Here is a 19,535-nt window from a genome sequence, read left to right as displayed (position 1 = left end):
CCAGCTCTCTTCATTGCCTCCCGTTACCCCGTGTGCTCTCTCCTTCTCTCTAATGGCTTGGGTGCAGCAGAGGACATGAGCTCCTTGCCAGAAGAGAGGGATTCTCCGGGGCAGCATCTGCCCCTCTTATATCCACCTCGTGTAGCATCAGTGGGAGAGACAGGAATCCAGTGGACTGGAGAGCCTGCCTGGTCTCGATTTTACCTATGTCTCTCATCATTTTGGTCTTATAGGATGAAAAGTAGCTCCAGGAAGCAGAGCTACATATTAAATGCATCTAAATATTAAAAGGAAATAAAAGTATACATGGTATGAAACAATAAAATCCAACCAGTGTCTCCAGGGTATCTGCAATTCTCAGATCCCTTTAGGAACATACACCGAGAAAGTCTGACACGTTTTAGGAAAGTGAGAAGATGTGGTTTTGCAGCAATGAATATGCATGTCTGCAGAACATTACAAAGACCTTTTTGCAATTGGGAGCTGTTTCCTCTTTCCATCCCATTCATCTCCCCAGTGTAATGCTCAGTGCATAACAGAAATGTGCAGGGTATTTTGCAGCTGTGCAGTGAGGTGGACCAACCACTCCCCTCCCGACTGTTGTGATAGCAGTGCCTTTTTCGTGTCACCACTGCCAGTCCTTCAGCTCTCCTACATGACTGGCATGGAATATCCCCATTCCTTACCACTTCTGATTTTTAACACTCAGTAAATGCCTTTTTTCTTTTTTTTTTCTTCTTGCCTCTTCTTGCCCCTTCTAGAAGGAGACACGCTAGGACAGTTCCAAGTTAACCAAATCGAAGGAGAATGGACAATTTCTTCCAAGAAGCCTCTGGACAGGGAAGATACAGAGAAATATCTCCTCAAGGTTATGGCTTCTGATGGGAAATTTCAGGCTACCACAGAAGTGGAAATTTTTGTTCTGGATATCAATGACAACAGCCCCGAGTGTGGCCAGGTAAGACATCTGTCCTGGTACGTCTGGGGGCACGAGGGGAGTGGCTGGGAAGGAGAGAACACAAGAGCAAGGAAGAAAAGGCAGAAAGAGCACATGTTGAGAGGGTTTGGCTTGTCATTATTCTTCTCACACGATCCTGTTGCTTTGATTACACTTAGCAAATTTAATTAAGGTGCACGTCAAGCAAGAACATTAAATCTAGCCTCCAAGCATGTTTGCCAGCAGTAAGTGAGCACCTAAGCATTATGAAGGATAATTCTTGGAGATAAACAATGCCAGGAAGCCTCCTGGGTAGGGGCATGTAAATTACCAAGTTTATATCCTGCTAAGCTGAAAGATTCCCATCAGGAGTGTTGTTACTGCAGAGAGCTGATCGCTGCTATGGATTTACTTGTGGTGAGAAAGGACAGAAGCAGTTGTTTCCCAAAGGAGATTCAAAGGCTTGCGTGAAATGAGCTTACTGGTCCCAGTCCTCACCTCCCACTGGTGCCAGTCCACAGCCCAGCAGCTGGCTACCCTCTTCCCAGTGGCATAATGCAAATTACTGACCTTCACGTTCTCCCAGCAGAGACAAGGACTGGGTGCCGAAATGTCCCTATAGCAACCTCAACAGCTCTCTGCCTGGTGTAAGAGGGAGGATAAGAAAAATTAAATCTATTATTTACCACTTGCTAACGAAGAAATCTAGGCTTTAAAAGAGCTTCAAGCTGTCATTGAGACCCCCTGTTCACAAACAAGATCCACTTTACTAAAACTACCTGGCCCATTCCTAGAGGCAGAGGTGGAGGTTTGCAGCCACCCTTAATTGTCTGCTCCCGAGCTTCACAGCATCATCTGTCAGCCCACGTGTTGAAATTGAATCATACTGGAAACAGGGATGCTTCTTTATGCAACAGTCTCTTACAGATAGTCATAATTAAAATGATTGCTCTGATATTTATTTGTATTTTTATAAAGCTAAATGGCACTGATTAGGTTAACCATGGGTCGTATTTTCTTCATCTCCAAGCCTCTCTCCAAGTGTTCTGTATCCTTCCCAGGCTGCGGTTTTCACAGTTGGCTGCTGTTCTGGCTAGGGCCATAAAAGTGCCAAACATAACAGGCCTGTCTTCTAGTCTGTGCTCGCATCTCCTGACGTTGTGGTCATCTTTCACAACAGCTAGACATTAGGCACGTTGTGCTCTCCTCTGTTTTGCCCTTCTCTTTGAACCTTCTGCTAGCCCATTCCTCCCCGTATGGAGTGGAGGTATTTTGGAGATGGTTTAGATACCAATCACACTTTCTGTCCTTGCCAGATATTCTACACTGGGAGAGTCTCTGAAGATGCTCAGCCAGGTCTCTTCATTTTGAAAATATCAGCGACTGACCCTGATGTTGGTAGCAATGCCCAGATCACCTACAGCCTCCACGGCCCCGGCGCAGAGGAGTTTCGGCTGGGCCCCCACACAGGTGAGACCTGGATCTATGAAGGTGTCCTCCTGTCCAGGCAGACACAGTGATCCTTCCAGGGATTACGTGGGGTTTGTCACATAGCAGGAGGCTTGATGCAGTGAGGTTTACAAAGGGGGGTTGAAATAAAAGATTTATGAGCACTTTTATCCCGTGTTGGCATCCCTTGCATGAGGTTCAGCCTGAGTTGCAGGACTCCCCGTGCCAAGCCCTGCCAGGGCAATGGCTGGCAGAGATCTGAGAACAGCCCTGAGCTGTTGGTGTGGACACATCACCACTATTAACCTGATTAATTAGTCCGTTCCTCCCACGGTTCGCTCAGGGCGCAGCCTGCTTGAGCCTCTCCAAGCCCCCCTGGGCTGCGGCTGCGGTTGCAGGAGCCAAGACCACCTCCTGTTCCTTCCCACAGGGGAACTGACCACCTCTGCCCCTCTCGACCGGGAGCAGAAGCCTACCTACCACCTCGTCGCCAAAGCAACTGACGGCGGAGGCCGTTCCTGTCAGGCAGACATCATGCTGAGCGTGGAGGACACGAACGACAACGCGCCCAGGTTCTTCCCCAGCCACTGCGCCGTAGCCGTTTTTGACAACACCACGACAAAGACACCCATCGCTGTGGTTGCTGCCAGGGACCTTGATGAAGGTGAGTCGGGATGGGATTTACTTCTTAGCAGAGTCCATCCTCCATCCTGAATAGAAACTTTTAAAACTTAGGGGAGGGCAGCAGCACTGGGCACAGATGATTGAACCTTGGCAAAGACATGCCTGGATCTCATCACTGACATGTCCTTGGATAGCAGGCTGGCATCAGCACTTTTGTGACGCTGTAGGAAGTGTAATATCTGTAGAAACGTGAAGATTTTGAGGAAAAGCTCAGAAACTGTAATTGATGCACAACACAAACTGTGACAAGCAGTTTGTCCGGGCTGCAAACTGGACAGAAATTGTACCAAAGATGGAGAAAGAGAATGGGCACAATAAAGAGAAAAGGAGCTTTGTATCTGGAGAGGGTTGATGATATGGATGGAGAGATCCTTCTGAAAACAAAAGATTTTCATGTATATCAGGCTCTTAAGAAAGGATCTTTCAATAAACCTCTCCAGGAGAGACTCAACCTACGGTGGTATAAAAGCAAGATGATATTTATCTGCTTTGGAAGCAGAGATGAAGGAAAATAGCATTTAAATACATGGGAATTAAGACTTAGACGCACAACTAAAACAGACAGGTGATGCTGATGGCAGAAGGTGGCTCGATGTCTGAACCTGCAGGTGGACAGAGACACCTTGGAAGGGGATGTTCATACAGCCTCCATTTTATCTATAAATTTTAGGTCACTTAGGTACCTACATTCCTACTGCATAAAAACCTTTAAACCAGCAGCATTTCCATGAACTAACGCAGCTTGTTCCTTATCCTTCCAGGTCCCAACGCCGAGGTGATCTATTCCCTCTCTGACTCTGCCAATGGACACTTTTCAATTGAGGAAACCACAGGGGTGATCCGGCTGGAAAAGCCCCTGAAGGACTCGCAGCACTCCGCCTTTGAGCTGACAGTCTGTGCTACCGACCGGGGCTCCCCAGAGCCCCTCTCTGCTCTCGGCACTGTCACCGTCTCCGTCGTGGATCTAAATGAATACCTGCCTGTTTTCCTGGCCCCTGAATACGTGGCTATGGTACAGGAGGACGTGGCTGTGGGTACGGAGGTCCTCAACTTGTCAGCGCTGACGAGGGACAACACAGAAAACACAGAAATCAAGTATGAAATTGTGAATGGCAATGACCACGGGAAATTTCAGCTCAACTCAAATACAGGTAAGACGGTCTGATGCCTCCTTCTCTGGTTCTTTTCCTTTTGGTTTGCACTTCTGCTCTTCTCTCCTCTGACTTTAACCACTGTAATGTATTGCACTTGCTCTTTTTATGCCTTTCCTCTTTCACCCTCACCCACTTTGCTGATTCTTAAACAGTTCTCAGGCTTTCACTCCCCTCTTTTCCCCTTGTATTTCTCTTTCTTTTCTTACCATCTTTCATTTCTTTCATTTCTACCTCTCTCTCTCCCTGTTCTCACACCTGTCTCTCCTTCACCTCTATCTTCCCAGCCTCTGTTTAACACTCCCCATTATTCTCTTCACATGTGTGTTCATGTATGTCAGAGGAAAGGGCTGGGGGAAAAGGAGGATGTTAGAGTACTCCATTTTCTAAAAGAGCTTCCCCTGATGCCTCCAAGCAGGCAGACTTGGCCACAGACCTTTTCTGCCCGTATAGAGAGTACAGCATGGGGGTAGGAGTGCAGCCTTCTACACTAAATTTGTCAGCTAAGCCACTTTAAGTGTGACCCCAATCTTCCTGAAATTAATGGAAAGATTCCTGCTACGTGTCTGGGGTCTGAGATGGGTCTGTGAGAAAGAGGAATAGGTGGAGATTAGGATGGGGAAATTTTTCCACTTCAAAATACTAGGGAAGGTGATTTCATTTAGAAAGCCTCTCCACTGTGATCTTACAAGGTACCTGCAGCCCAAGCTAACAGGCAGTTTTATTAGGCAGCACCCAATGAATGTGGCTATTACCAATCCATTAACCACAAGCAGGTGTTGAGACAGGTTTACCAGCCAAATAAAGCACTGCTCTATTTGCGATCTGATAAGAGCTGTTATCGCGAGGCCAGTGTTAGATCCCTGGAACAAGCACCGGCTGCATCCTCAGTGGCCTTCTGCTCTTGGCTGTAACACCCTCACCCACAGCGCCTTCCTCAGCTTCTGTGTCCTCAAGGTTCCTGCTACTTTTTCCAAAATGATCTTCTCATTAGCATGTACACCTTAAAAGACAGCAGAGCAGTGCCATTTCCAGGGAATAATTCTGTGGCATTTGCAGTGCAGAACGCAGGAAAACATTGAAGTACAATGTCCCATTGTGTCCTTGTGTCCCTTTCCTTTTTTTTTTTTCCTTTCTTTTTTTTTATTTTCTTTCAGTGTACGTCTTTATTCCTTGTTCCTCAATCATTTTCTGAGTTTAACAGCCTCCCTTTTCCTTCTATACTACATCCCAAACCTTGGTTACAAATCACAACACCTTGCCATACACCTTTTTCTCCTGTACAGTTCTGCATCTATATCTCACACCTTTTCACCCTGCCTATGACACCAGTGAGTGGTGCTCTGCTACTGCCTTGGTCACAGCTTTTGATAGCATTGGTGGATTCTCATCCTATTTTGTCCCAGATCTCTTCCAATCAAGACTCTTGGAGACCTTCCAGAACGAGAGGTTGTTTCACCCCTTCAGACACCTGATACCAAACACAGGCAGGTTATGGCAGAATCACTTCAATTACAGCTTGTTTTATGTGATGCCATGACTTTCAATATCCTTCTTTAACCAGAAAAGGTCAAAAACAGATCAACAGCACCTTACCAGCTGGCAGTCTTGGCGATCATCTTGGTAGTCCTGAAGTATTCCAAAAAAACTCTCATGTACCATTCATTTAAAGTATCTTCTGTCCTTTTCTGCCCATCTGCCCATGCAGGTGCCTTATACATAAATGGGAGCTTGGACTTCGAAGCAAGTCATGAGTATTACTTATCCATTGAGGGCACAAGGAAGGGCTCAGCTTCTCTCAGTGATGTCACCATGGTGGTGATTAACATTACTGATATTAACGACCATGCACCAGAGTTCATCCAAGACCCCTACTTCGCTGATATCCGGGAGGATGCTGCAGTTGGAGAAATCATCCTCACGGTATGATTACAAAAAAAAAAAAAAAGCCGCTGTCTTTGCCTCTGCACTATGCATTATTTGCTCTTCCTTTGCACTTTACTCAGCTTTGGACACAGCCAGTTTGGTGGGTTTGTGATATTCAGCACCTAAGATTTAGGCATGACTTTAAAATGGATGATTGCAAGGACTCCCAGCAGCCCACAGACAGGGCTGACGCTTTGCTTCAGAAGGCACCTTTGAATGAAAGCTGGGAAAACCTAAGGAGGGCTCAGGAGCTTTGAGGACATCCCAAAAGAGCTAAAATGACTGCCAATAGCACACACCATTGAAGCCTGAGGAAGGCAGGGGATTCCCTAGTGCAGAGTAGAGGAGTCAGGGTATTGCCGTGTGGAATCCTCTGCCCAGCCTGAGTTACTATAACAAGGATGGCGAGGTCAGGAAAGGAACAAGGAGAAAGCCAATGCTGCAGCTTTGCTTATTTTTTTCCCAAACTCATGAATGACACTGATGTAAAACACCTTCTTTCCTCCTAATTTAAAGCAAGCTCAAACCAATACCCTTCAATTACAAAGAGGTCACGTCCCTGGGGATTCCCCCATGGCCAGGCCCTTTGGGACCAGGAGTCCTAGTTGTTTCTTCTTCTGACAGGTGTCAGCTGACGACTTGGATGGAGCGATGAACAACCAGATCACATATTCAATTGTGGAAGGGAACCCGCTGGGACATTTTGCCATTCAGCCCAAAAGCGGGCAGATAAGTATTGCCAAGCATCTGGACAGGGAAGAGGTGAGTTCAAGAAAATGGAAACAGGAAAATTAAAACTGATGTGTCACAGAAGCCCAAGGGAGCACAGTATATTCAGCTGCCTGCTGTTTTCTGAATGATCTACTGGTAATGCCATAAGCAGAAAGCAACTCTTTCATTCATTCATTCATTCATTCATTCATTCATTCATTCATTCATTCATTCATTTCCTAGACCCATAGGTGTGGTGTAGCTGGTTTTTGGAGAAGGCAATACAGACTTCAGTGGTCACAGCTCTGTGCTGTGATCTGCTCTACCAGTACTTCAAGCTGTCTGGGTGAGCATCAGCCCCAAAACAGAAACCAACGTGGCTGGTTTATGCCCACATTCATCAGAGCATTACAGAAAATAGGTATGGGCAGGAGCTGGAAGGGCCATCTGGACAATCTCTTCCATAAAGCAGTAGCAGCTCAAACCACTGCTGACAGATGTTTGCTCAGCTTGGGCCTCATCCATCTTTGGCAAGTTGTTTCCCTGCTCTGCAGCTACTGTGAGGCTGATTTTTTGCAGTAAGGTGCTGATTTACAGAGGGAGACCACTAGCTGAGGGCAAAGCTATTTAACAAGCTGTAGTAGTAAAAGATGAACATGAAAAAGCCACCACTCTTGCACTTCTCCAAGTGACCATGTACTATGAATCCTCCAGATCTCCAGCTACTCCCTGACAGTTCGAGCCACGGACAACGGCCACCCTGCTCAGTCCAGCGATGTCGCCGTGCGTGTCCATGTGTCTGACGTCAATGACAACCCTCCTCGGTTCTTCCAGCTCAACTACAGCGTGGTGGTGCAGGTAAGCCGGGGGGCTGTTCCTTTTCCAGCAGCCCTAGGAGCAATACGAGTTCCCCTGGGCCTTGTCTCTTGGCTTCTCTTTCTTCCCTAGCATCTTTCTGCATTTCAGGAGAATGCCCCCGTGGGAACAAGCGTCCTGGAGCTGATCATGAGTGACAGAGACTCCCCAGAAAATGGGCCGCCGTATTCATTCCAGATTACACAGGGCAATGACGGGAAGGCTTTTGATGTCACCCAAAATGGTCTGCTGGTAACATCATCCATCCTGAACAGAAGAGTGAAGGAGCAGTACCTTTTACAAGTCCAGGTAAAGCCTGCCTTTCTGTCCTGGACTCCCACCGGGGTTTAAGAGCAACACAATGAGATTAGGATGGCACAGCCCAATGGGAAATTCCCTGGTATTGGAGAAATCCAATCCAGGAAAAAATTCTGCAGTTTGGAGTCAGGTCCAGAGCTCATTACTCTGCAAAGTCTGCCCACAAGAAGCTGGGAACCAGCCTCGGCATTGATAAAATCAGTTAACATGATCATGAGAAGTGCTCTGTCAGCAGTGTCCTTAGGCAGATGCTTTTCCCAGCATAATTCTCGCAACTTCAGTTTAAAGTGATCGTGCAAATTTTCTCCAAGTATCCTAGAAGTGATTTAAGCTCCTCTTTTTGAGGGTTTCTGCTGTGGCAGTGTAAATGAATTAATTTTCAATGTTATCACTAAGGATAGTGTTTTACAAACAATAGCATAATAACATGTAAAGTACATACTTCTCCAGCAATAGCAGTCATTCTAAAAGCTAGATACTATTATTATTACAAACCTCAACCACTAACTGCCTGAGATGAGGGAGAGACTTATCCTGTAATCTGATTATTCACATTTTTCTATTCTGAGCTTCCTTGGCTCATGCTAGGCAGACATTGTCAGAGGTGGGGTATGGGCTTAAACAGTCCGGAAGGTGAGCAAATGTGTCGACGTGCGTAACTGCTTTTATCTATCTCTGTACACCCGGTTATGTATGGAACACCAGAGATTGGCAGCAGCTCTAAAGATGATTAATCCTCAGGAAATCAGAGCCACTCAGGTGTGCCTCAGCCGCTGATGAGCACACGGAAATGAGCGCGACCCCACCACGAACAGAAGGACTCCATCAGCCTCCAGGCTGGAAGGCACGCTGCCGCTTCCCTCGGGAAGCCAGCCCCAGGCAGAGGTCCAACGCTGCTGCCAATTTTTCCTGCTCCTTCTCCATTCCTGCTGCCTGAGAGCTCCCACCCATTGCTGCCTGTGCGAAGGGCACTGTCCTTTGGCAAAACCTCAGCCCCTCAGGGGACAGAAAGCAGCACACGGCTGTAACGGGTCCTTTTCTTTTCTTTGTCAGGTCTCCGACAGCGGCATCCCTCCCCTGTCCTCATCAGCATTCATAAACATCCAAGTGACTGAGCAGAGCCAGTACGCCCCCTCTGCCCTTCCCCTGGAGATATTCATCACCACCAACGAGGCAGCCTTCCGAGGCGGCGTGCTGGGCAAGATCCACGCCACGGACCGGGACCCCCACGACACGCTGGTGTACACGTTGGTGGCAGAAGTGCCCCGGGAGGGACGCTTCTCCGTTGGGGCCACAGACGGAAAGATCATCGCCGGGGACAAGCTTCCCCATGGCCATTACCTCCTGAACGTGACGGTGAGCGATGGCACCTTCACCGCCAGCACCAGCGTCAACGTCCACGTGTGGTGCTTCACGCAGGAGGCGCTGGACAAGGCGGTGGTGCTGCACTTCCGACACCTCTCCCCGGAGGAGTTTGTGGGGGATCACTGGCGCAACTTGCAGAGGTTTCTAGGAAACGTCCTTGTCACCCGGCGCCAGAACATCCACATGGCCAGCCTACAGCCCGCGGCTGCCTCTGATGGGGTGGACCTGCTCCTGGCCGTCGGAGAGCCACATGGCTCCCTGTATGAGCCTCGGGTGCTGGCAAACAAGATCACCGTCTCAGCGGGGGAGATGGACCAGCTTGTGGGACTGCGGATGAAGAAGGCAATTCACGTGCCGTGCCATGGGTCAGACTGTGCCCACCGTGTCTGCAAGGAGACCATTCAGCTGGATCCAGGCATGATGTCTACTTACAGCACTGCCCGACTCAGCGTCCTCACCCCGCGGCACAGCCTGGAGCAAATCTGTTCTTGCAATGGTGAGCAATCCTTCTTGGTAGCACACCACAATATAAACCTCTTAGAGCTTGAATAATTCACTCTTTTTTTTCCTATGAATCTCCTGTAGCATTTAATTAAACAACAGTAATATTGGCAAAAGTCACTCATACCTAGCAAGTAACAAAGCTCAGTGATTAGATTTTCAATCTTTGAGCTCCTGTGTTTATTCAGGGCTCATAAAAATAGAGACTAACTGATAAATTCCAGGGGAGGAAAGTAGAGCATATTTGTTATGTGTACTCTAGAGTGCTTCAAGCAATGAGACAACAGAGGGTAACACATCACTTGGGCAGGAAAGGTAGGGAGATACTGTAGGCAAAGATAAAGACATGTTAAAGGAAGAGGAAATCCAAGGGTGTTGTAGACCATTCTGAGGGCACCCAGAAGCTTTTGTGGGACAGAACTCGCAGGGCTGCTATTGCAGGACTGCCTTACAGTTGTGTACCCAAAAGAAATACTGGGAATACCAAATGGGAGCTGTGGGAACTGCAGTGCAGCTGCATGTGGGTTGCTGTGGGCAGGATTGTTGCTGGGCAGCTATGGTGTCCGGCTGGGAAAAGAGGCAAGGCTGCATACAGCCTCAAAATGTGACAAAGATGAGACCTTCCGCTCACTCTGCTTCCAGGAACGGCTGTGAGGTTCGGAGGCCACAGCTACATTTGGTACCAGCACTCTCAGGCGGGGTCCTGGCACATGCACTTTCGTCTGAAGACCCACCAGCAGCACGCCGTGGTGTTCTCCGCCAACGGGACCGACCAGGCAGTGTTGGAGGTACGGATCACAACATGCAGGGCTTCTTTCCAGTGTAAAAAGCACTTATTGTTTCAGGGAAGGGAACCAGAGAAAGAAGATGCAGTAGTAAACATCTCTAGTAATTGATCTAGAAAAGCAGATGAATAAAGAATAGGGGGTTTGTATATTCCCCACCAATTAAAATTGGTCTAACTGGAGACCAAGATCACGGGATGTTCTTATCAGCTTACTGAGACTTATCCCCGAGACTAATCACATTGTGATCTACACACTGCAAATCTACCTGCAAGTGTTCATCCTGTCCCCGAGCTCCCTCATCCCTTCTCATGGTTTCGCAATCCCATCTTCCTATTTTGAAACACTTTTCTTCCCACTGCTACAAAAGACCGACACAGACAGGAAGCTGTGCAGTGGCCAACACCCAGAGACCAACCCAAAGTATTTGTTCCTCCTTGCTGTCACAGCCCTAGCCATTAAGGACAAAAGCAGAGAAACATCATCTCCATGTCCTGTGCCCACCTCCAGCTGTGACTTTAAGCCATGCTGCAAAGGGCTGATGAGAGAAATGTAGCTCCTCAAGAAGGGTCTGTCTGGCCTGAATGACTGAAGAAAGCCCTCAGGATTTTAAGCTTTGGGGACTGCCCTGTTCTAGGCATGAGACAAAGCTGTGAAAGAATTTTAGCTGACAGTTTGGAGATTTGGTAAAGAGTTCAGCTTCTCCCAGGGGTATGCATGTCATCGCTCTTCCAGTTGCTAAGCTCTACCGATATTCAGAAGCAGGACGCAGGGACAGGATGGCAAGGCAGGCACGCTGGGAAGGACTTGGCAGTCCATCAGCTCTTGCTCCAGGGAATCGAGTTCTCAGCTGTCTCCCAGCCCCAGAAATCGATAAGCCCAATCTACAGACCCATCTGAAGTGAAATCACCTTCCTGCAGATAAAGCAAAGTGACAAAGCTCTCTGGTGCGCCTGCCAATCGTGCAAAGGGATTTACACACACGTTGCCCTGAGGCCCTTCCACGACGCGTGCCGGCTGCATCCAGTTCTCCCTTCCCTTTGTCATCCCTGCTGCTATCGGCAGGTGCTTTCTCCTCTCACTGAGCTTTGTTTGTGCCACAGACTTCTCTAAGAGTGAACTGATGCCCCACTCTGCATTTGGCCCCTCCAGAGCAGCCCGATCATACCAGATGTAGGTTCCTCTACAGTTTGGTGTAGCCCATAATCACTCCTCTTGCTCTAGCCTCTTCCAAGCATCGCCACTCCTCATCTCTAATGTCCCCCAGTGGAGATCTCATCTGCTTGGGATTCCCAGCAGCAAGCTGTGCAGGTTTTCTGTGAATGTCTTGTTCTGTCATTTCTCCTTCTCCATGGGCTCTTGGCTTCTATGAAGGAGAGCTTTAATCAACAAAGCACTGGGGAGAAAAGGTGAAAAAGGGATTTACCCCTGAGTTCATCCCAAAACAACACAGCTAACCTTTCCTTCCTCCTTCTTCCATGAGTTTTAAAGAGGAATCTTGGGTTGCAGACAGGAATTGCTGATGGCCCAGTTCAGTGCAGGAGACCATGGTTTGCTTTTGGAAGCTCAGTACCTTGATTGTCTCCCTCCCATCTGCTGGAGAGCAAGGACTGGATTGCAACCCCTATTAGCAGCTTTGGCCTGGGTTTCTGGCAGGCTGGTGAGGAGCTGGGTACAACAGGAATCCCTTTCTCTGCCTCCTGCCTTCTCCTTGCCTCGCCCAGAGAAAGCTGCCAGGTGCTGCTCCTCATCGAGGTCCTTTCAGCATCCCTCACCCATGCCAAAGCGGGAACCACTCCAGCACCTTCCCCACCGCTAGCGAGACAGTGAGAAAAGAATAAAGGCCACGTGGCTCAGAACAAGAGCCCATCTGTGCCCGGTGATGGAGTTAGGACACCCTGAATACCAGGGCTCTGATTAGGCTCAAGAAGGGGGAAGAAAGGGTGAGCAGCTGCAGCAGCACTATCGCATGGCTCTGCACCCTGTTATAGGGATTAGTGAGCTTCCCTCCCTCCCTCCCAGTGGTCAGTGGTTGCAGGGCTGTGGGCGAAGTTGTGCCAGCAACATGAAGGTGGTTTGTAAAATAAAAGAGATTTCAGGGGCTGTATTTGCCTAGCTGGTAATTCTTGGGGCCCAAAAACTGGGATCCCTCTTGACTCACAATGCTCAGGCAGGGAGAGAGGGGACTAAGTAGCAAGAGGAATGCGGAGAGCCCCCACAAACACCACCCACCTGTACCACAGCTAACCGGGCCCCCTGGGATGTGTTTTGCAGGTGGTGAACGGGGTGCCTCACCTCGGGTACAGCTGTCGGGGCAGCTACACCGGGAACCTCTCCTCCTCGCGCCTCGTGAGCGACGGCGAGTGGCACTCGGTCTTCCTGGAGGTGAAGAACACCTCTGTCCGCCTGCTCATCGACGGCCTGGGGAACGCCTCTCTCCAGCTGCCAGGGACCTGTGGCATCTCCCAGAGCAGACGAGACCTGCTTTTTGGGGGCCTCCGGCAACCCCTCCAGTCCCAGAGAGTCACACGAGGGTTCAGGGGCTGCCTGGATGTGCTTGCGATCAACGGCAGGGAAGTGGTCCTCCTGCCCGGGAAAGGGCAATCCAAGGAAGTGGTGGAGGAGGTGGGGATAAAGCAGTGCTGCTCCCCGACCGGTGCCTGCAGCAGCAATCCGTGCCTCAACAACGGGATGTGCTCCGAAACCCATGGAGGAGGTACGTGGATATCCTACAGGGGAGCAACGGGGGAGCAGTGAGGGAAGGGAAAGTCACAACTTCTTCATTTTTCCCTATCAAGGGGCTTCTTGAGTGAGAGGTCCCCGGTCCCAGGGGAACTCAAGGGATAGCTGGCTCAGTGCAGGAGCAGCCGGAGCCATGAGATCACCCTCCTGGCTCTCAGCAGAGGGCCGTGGCCCAGAGGGCAGGAGTACATTTCTAAGGAGCGTGCATGACCTAGGAGAGAGCACCTTTGCCAAAAATTCAGACGCAAATAGAAATTCCACCCTCCCCGCTACATCCCCTTTGCTTAAGGAGCCATTAGTGAGGTCGGAATTGGGCGAGATGGGATCATGCAGCGATGGTATCTGGGCAGGAACAAGCCAAGATCTTCATCTATCCCCACTGCACTCGGTGACTCCCCGGGGCTATGGGAAAGGATATGGGAAAACAGCGAGCTGACATCCGAGAGCGGCAGCTTAACGCGGGGTGCGGGTGCTCAGCAGAGGTTTGGCACCAGGCTCTGCCCCAGACAGGCTCCCCACTGCCCCAGCTCCCATCAAAGGGCTTTTCCCACCAGCTGCATCAAAAAAAGGGCTCATCCCAGGGTGAGGACCCCCTCCCAGCTCCCCCCTCATGCTGTGCACCCACATCCCAGCTGCCAGCACAGCTGCAGGGCTGCACCCCACAGCACCCCATCGCCCGAGACGGGCACCCTCAGGGCATGGGGTGCTCTGCAGGCTGTGGAGTGGGGCAGGAGCTGTGCGCTCCTTGGGTCAGCTGCCAAAGCCCAAACCCTGCCCAGCGAGCAAGCAAGGACCGGAGGAGGGAGCAGAGCTCCTCCTGCCCTGCCCGCAGCTGCTGGGAACGAGATCCCCAGCCCTGCCGACTCAGCAGCTGCCTGGCTCAGGTGAACTCGTTTGACGCAAGCTGTCCACACCAGTTATCCTGGCTGGCCCTAGTGCCTCAGCCTTAGCCCTGCACCCCTCTGCCTGGAAATCCCCTCTGGCTGGGCTGGAAGAGGCTCAAAGCCCTACAGGTGAAAACTCACTTCTGCAGTGGGTCCAGGCAGCATCTGCAAGCTTTGCAGAGAGGATACAAAGGGGAAAGAAAATCCCTCCCTCATTAATAATCACCCAGAGCCCTTCCCATAGCTTCCTCCCAGCGTGAACAGCCTCCCCTGCAAACGGCCAGCTGCCCAGCAGGGTTCTTGTGGGATGCAGCCCCAGCAGGATTGCACAGGGCATTTCTGCAGGGCAGGGGTTGCTGGAGGGAGGTGTAGCTGTGAGGTTAGCCGGGGCGTGCGGCTTCCTGCAGCCCCGCGGGCTCACTGCCGGACACCGCGGGCACGCAGCGCGAGTTTGTGCAGAGCTCTGCCCGGGGACCGCAGGCACGGGATTACCCGCACAGGCTAAGGCACGTCTGGGCAAACGAGCCCGGGTGGGCCACGAGCCACGTGAGAACGCGTCTGTGCCGAAAGGGTCAAAGCCAGACCAGGCACCACATCAACCGGGAGCACAGGGCGAACGCAGGCAAGCCCCGCGCCCAGGAACACGTGTGTGTGCGCACACGCAGCCCCACGGGCGATGTCCAGCACCTGCCGAGCGAGCGCCGGCACGTCCTGGCTGCACAGCCCCTGGCACGCGTGTGGGAACAGGTCTGCCCTTGCTCGCGCTGTGCTCTGAAGCGGGGAAGTTTGGCTCGTGGCTGAGCAGCCAAGACTTGGAGCGTGCTGCAGCGTGGCAAGCCTGACCTTCCCGCACAGCACCGCCAGCCAAGCGAGTGGCAGGAGCTCAGCAGAGCCAGGGATGTTCCCATTTTTGGGCTCCACAAAGCAGCAGCCCAAAACCCAGGCAGCAGCAGCCCCTCCACGTCCCCAGGTGTGCCGGGTTCCTCTGGCTGCGACCAGTCACCTCCTGCAGGCAGGAGAAGCCAGGCGTGCCGAGACAGGCGCCTCGCACCGCCAGGACTCGCAGGACCGAGGCTGCAGAGAACAATGGGTTGCATGGGATCGCTTTTAGCAGGGCCAGAAATGCTGATGCAGCCCACCAGGCTCCCCTTCCTTTAATCTAAGTTTGTCCCCCAGTTTCTCCGTGCAATAAAGCCATGTGCTGTCTGGAGAGGCACTGTGTCAGGAGAGGGCAGGCTTCACTTCCCTAAACAGCTCTGCAGCGCCCAAAGCCTCCAGCAACTGCTCCAGGTCCTGTAACGTGGGTACCAGTCCTCCAAGGATGGTTTGGGTGCCCCGCAAACATCCAGCAGCACCAAGAGCGTGTGCTCAGGCAGCTGGATTGAGCCCTCCATTTGTGCTATCAGTGCCAGGCACTGCTCCACGTTGCTCTCACCAGTTCCTCCATGCGGATGCGGTCTCCTTACAGCTCCCTCTCACCCCTCCAGGTTACACCTGCATCTGCTCCGGGCTGTTTTCTGGGGAGCGCTGTGAGCTAGGAGACAGCCCCTGCGACTCCAAGCCCTGCTTGCACGGGGGCACCTGCGTCCTCTCCGCCACCGGCTACTCCTGCCACTGCCCCGACTGGTACCTGGGCGAAAGGTAAGGCCAGGAGGTGTCCTGTGGGGGGCTGGGAACATGATGTGCTACTGGTCCCTGTTATCACCAGACATCACAGTGTTTGGCTTTGGCCCCGAACTCTATGGTTAACACCACTTTGGAGTTCTCACCAGCAATGTTACAGCCCGGATATGTTTCCCCTACACTAAATGTCAGCGAGTGCTTGCCAAATACCCACAGCTGGAGAACTCACCAAGCCCAGAGGCTGCTCTGCTGCTTGGTGTCACCCACCGCAGCCACGCACCCTCCCCAAGCTCCCTGCCCCTGCCTCCAGCCCAGCGCCACCAGAGGTGCCCCATGTGGGGCCCCGAGTCACTTAGCTGGGGTGAAAAGTGGTGTTTTTAACAAATATGAAGGCAGAAATCATTACTGCAACTCTTGGATAAGGGAATGTATCTGGGCATTAGGTGGCAGTGTGATACTTGGAATGGCACACACGCCGGCTCACACATTGTAATGCAATGGCTAATAAATAAGAGAAGTGAACACTTCATGGTGTCTCTGCAGTGAGAGTAATAGGGGGGAAAAAAAAAAAAAAAAGGGAAGGAAGGAAAATCAACCAGTGCATATTCCCTCTAGCACAGGGAGAGCGTTACTGCTGGAAGGGAAAGTCCCTGTCCTGCAGGCGAGTGAGAAAGGAGAACCTTTAGGTTCTACAGGGCAGAGCGGGACAGAGAATTCAGTCTCAGCTCTGCGCATGCTCCATAAAATGCCAAAAAATGACCATCCTGTAAACCTTGCAGCCTCCTTATGAAAAGCACTATTGTAAATGCCAGGATCCCTGCCCTCTGCCAGGAGAGGCAGGTAGCATAGATGCTGGCAAGGGAGGCAGAGGCCCAGAGGGGGCACCCCAGGTGGTATAAACCAGAGCTCTGAGCAGGACGGTGCAACTTTAGCCTCTTCCCCGGGCTGATGTTGTCCCCATCCCTTCCCAGGTGCGAGAAGCTGGCCGAGGAGTGCCAAGACAACCCGTGCCGCAACGCGGGGCGCTGCGTGAGCGCCCAGGGCTCCATCCACTGCATCTGCCCGTCGGATTACCAGGGGGACTACTGCACGCAGCCCATCATCACCCCCGCCATCGTGCCCACGCAGTGGGCGGTGGGCCCGGAGGAGATCGCCGAGATCGTGGCCGGCGTGCTGGGGGTGGCCATCCTGGCCGTGGCCTTCGTGCTCATCCGCAAGCGCTACCGCCACCGCGCCAAGGCGCACAAGCCGGTGGCCCGGGAGGACCCCGACCTGCTCTCCAAGAGCGAGTTCTCCAAGAGCGTGGGTGTGGGCACCCAAGCCGTGCCCCCCATCGAGCTCAACATCCTCGGCGACACGGCACACAACAACCTGGACCGGGCCACGCCGGAGCAGCGCAAAGCCAGCGGCACCCCCGAGTTCGTCACCTTCAACTCGGCCAACGCCCCCAAGCACCGGGGCACCATCGTGTGCAGCGTGGCGCCCAACCTGCCCCCCGCTGCGCCCCCCTCCAACTCCGACAACGAGTCCTTCGTCAAGTGCACCTGGGCCAGGGAGGAGATGGGTCAGTAGCCACAGCTTTGGCTTGCTCTTGCCAGGTCCCTTTACCCCTGTGAGGTGGATCACGCATTTGCAAACATGGGAGAGCAACGGTGTCAGGCAGAGCAAAGTAAAATGTGGGTGAATGCTGCCCTAGTCCCTCCACTGGCTCTTCCCTTCCCCAGGTGTCACCTCTACACCCCCTTTTTCAGCTTTAATTCATTTAGCTCCCTACACAAGCAGCAGGGGATCCATTAATGCACAGCCTGGATTCCCACGTGCCCAGGGTCAAAAGTCCCTGTAAAAGGGGATGTTGAAGCCAGTGGGGAATATTTAAGATCCTAAAAGTCAGCGTGAGTTTTAGTGGAGTCTTTCACACCAAACGCCCACAGCCAGAGGGATCATGCCCGGAGGGAAATGCGGCTCCAGGCAGCCAGGTCCCTGCTCTGTCCCTGCCCAGGAGCTCAGCAGCCAAGAGAGCTGCCAAAGAGAGCTCACAGGAGTGAAGTACAGGGAAAGGGATCCAGTGGATCACTTGCTCTGCACCATCCCTTCATTGTGGAAGCTTTTTGCATCCATGTGGCATGCTGAAGTGTGTCGTTTGGGTGCTAGGGTGGGAAGTGTTAGAAGCCTGGTGGGAGCACCGCCCTGGCACAGGTAGGGGTGCCCCGAAATCCCATCTTCTCCCGGGGCAGACACTGCAGCTCCCCAGTCCCCACAGCTCCTCTCTCCCCCTGCCACATCTCCTGCAGGCTCAGGCTCACGCAGTGAGAATCAACGGGAGGGCAGGAGAGGGAAAACCCCAACCTGGGGCACGCACCGCAGCTAACACGGCTCTCTTCTCTTCCAGTCTACCCAGCAGAAACAACCTACTGGCCGCCCCGCTACCTCTCCTCGGACGTCCAGGAGTATTCCCACTACGAGATCATCCAAGCCCCCCCCGCCTCCTCCTCCCACCCTCCTCTCCCCCCGCCGCCCCCTCCTCCAGCTGACGCCGAGCCGGTGGCTCTGTACGGGGGCTTCCCCTTCCCGCTGGACCAGAGCAACAAGCGGGCCCCCATCCCTCCCCGCTACAGCAACCAGAACCTGGAGGACTTCTTGCCGCTGGGGCCGGTGGAGATGGGAGCCTCCCAGTGCCAGAACGAGTACACGGCCATCAGCTACTACCCGGCCCAGCTGGTGCAGGGCGAAGGGGTCCCCTACCAGCCCGAGCCCGGCTACAAGCGGGTGAGCATGAGGCTGAGCGTGGCGCAGCCGTCCTACGCCGACTGCGAGGTGGTGGGCCACCACCAGCCCGGCCTCCGCGCCCAGCCCCTGCCGCCCCCCAACTACGAGGGCTCTGACATGGTGGAGAGCGACTACGGCAGCTGCGAGGAGGTGATGTTTTAACCGAGGGACTCGTCCCGGAGCTGAGAAGGGAAGCACACGTGTGTGTGTCCCCACCCCGAGGGAGGCTGGCATTCCCCCGCGCCCCGGTTTGCAGCATCTTCCCCCCGCGCTGGGGTGGGATTTGGCTGGATCTTTTTGTTCCTGCTGTGGACGGAGGGGAAATGCTCCAGCCATCGCCAGGACACGGAGGATGCTCGTGGGATGCCAGTGACTAACCGGCCTCCTTGCCACGGAGCATTCCCCCCGACAACACCGTGCATCTCCTCGCAGCCTGGGCTGCCCGGTCCCGGGGAGGAGCAGAGCAGGCACTGCAGCAGCCCTGGAGGAGAAGGCACGGAAGGACTAGCACTGCCCAGCCCCAGGTGGCACCTCGCAGCCAGCTCTGGTGCCGAGGACTCGCATCAGGGCGATGGTTTGCCCGGTGGGATGGTTCGGTTGGTGCAAACCCTCTTCTGCGTCTGCTCCCCGCGAGGCTGGCTGAGAGATGAGGGGGTGCAGCCAGGCCTGCCAGCACGCCCTCACTTGGCAAAAAGAAGTCCAAGAAAAAAAATAAACGTCCATTTCTACAGGGGGAAAAAAAAAAAGACAGCCCGTGGACCCTTCCTCCCTGCTGCGGGGAGCAGGGGAGCCTGCCCCGAGGCTGCAGGCACACAGACATCCCCGCAGCTCTGCTGGC

General features: G+C 52.8%; 1 protein-coding gene and 1 long non-coding RNA gene across 3 annotated transcripts in view; one reads left to right on the top strand and one right to left on the bottom strand.

Annotated features, from left to right (window-relative positions):
• Positions 1–19,447, top strand: part of FAT2 (FAT atypical cadherin 2) — a 54,561-nt gene extending 35,114 nt beyond the window's left edge. The window contains exons 11-24 of the mRNA XM_068697767.1: positions 762–958; positions 2,254–2,407; positions 2,817–3,050; positions 3,832–4,221; positions 5,930–6,144; positions 6,772–6,909; positions 7,573–7,716; positions 7,825–8,022; positions 9,085–9,892; positions 10,540–10,685; positions 12,957–13,398; positions 15,796–15,949; positions 16,903–17,495; positions 18,321–19,447. Coding sequence (XP_068553868.1) covers positions 762–958; positions 2,254–2,407; positions 2,817–3,050; positions 3,832–4,221; positions 5,930–6,144; positions 6,772–6,909; positions 7,573–7,716; positions 7,825–8,022; positions 9,085–9,892; positions 10,540–10,685; positions 12,957–13,398; positions 15,796–15,949; positions 16,903–17,495; positions 18,321–18,859 — 4,352 coding nt within the window. The 3' untranslated portion in view covers positions 18,860–19,447. The remainder of the gene's footprint in view (positions 1–761; positions 959–2,253; positions 2,408–2,816; positions 3,051–3,831; positions 4,222–5,929; positions 6,145–6,771; positions 6,910–7,572; positions 7,717–7,824; positions 8,023–9,084; positions 9,893–10,539; positions 10,686–12,956; positions 13,399–15,795; positions 15,950–16,902; positions 17,496–18,320) is intronic.
• Positions 11,480–13,116, bottom strand: LOC137864040 (uncharacterized). 2 transcript variants are annotated; one of them, XR_011101285.1, is made up of 2 exons: positions 12,978–13,116; positions 11,480–12,048 (listed from the first exon to the last, which is right to left on the bottom strand). It is a non-coding gene; the product is annotated as an uncharacterized lncRNA (long non-coding RNA). The 2 variants fall into 2 exon arrangements; XR_011101284.1 differs by having other exon boundaries at positions 11,480–12,078; positions 12,978–13,094.
• Positions 19,448–19,535: the final 88 nt, after the last annotated feature.

Source organism: Anas acuta, chromosome 14 (assembly GCF_963932015.1).
Source record: "Anas acuta chromosome 14, bAnaAcu1.1, whole genome shotgun sequence".
Classification (NCBI taxonomy): domain Eukaryota; kingdom Metazoa; phylum Chordata; class Aves; order Anseriformes; family Anatidae; genus Anas; species Anas acuta.
The sequence above is the reverse complement of the archived record's forward strand: the minus strand, read 5'-3'. Positions and strand labels throughout refer to the sequence as shown.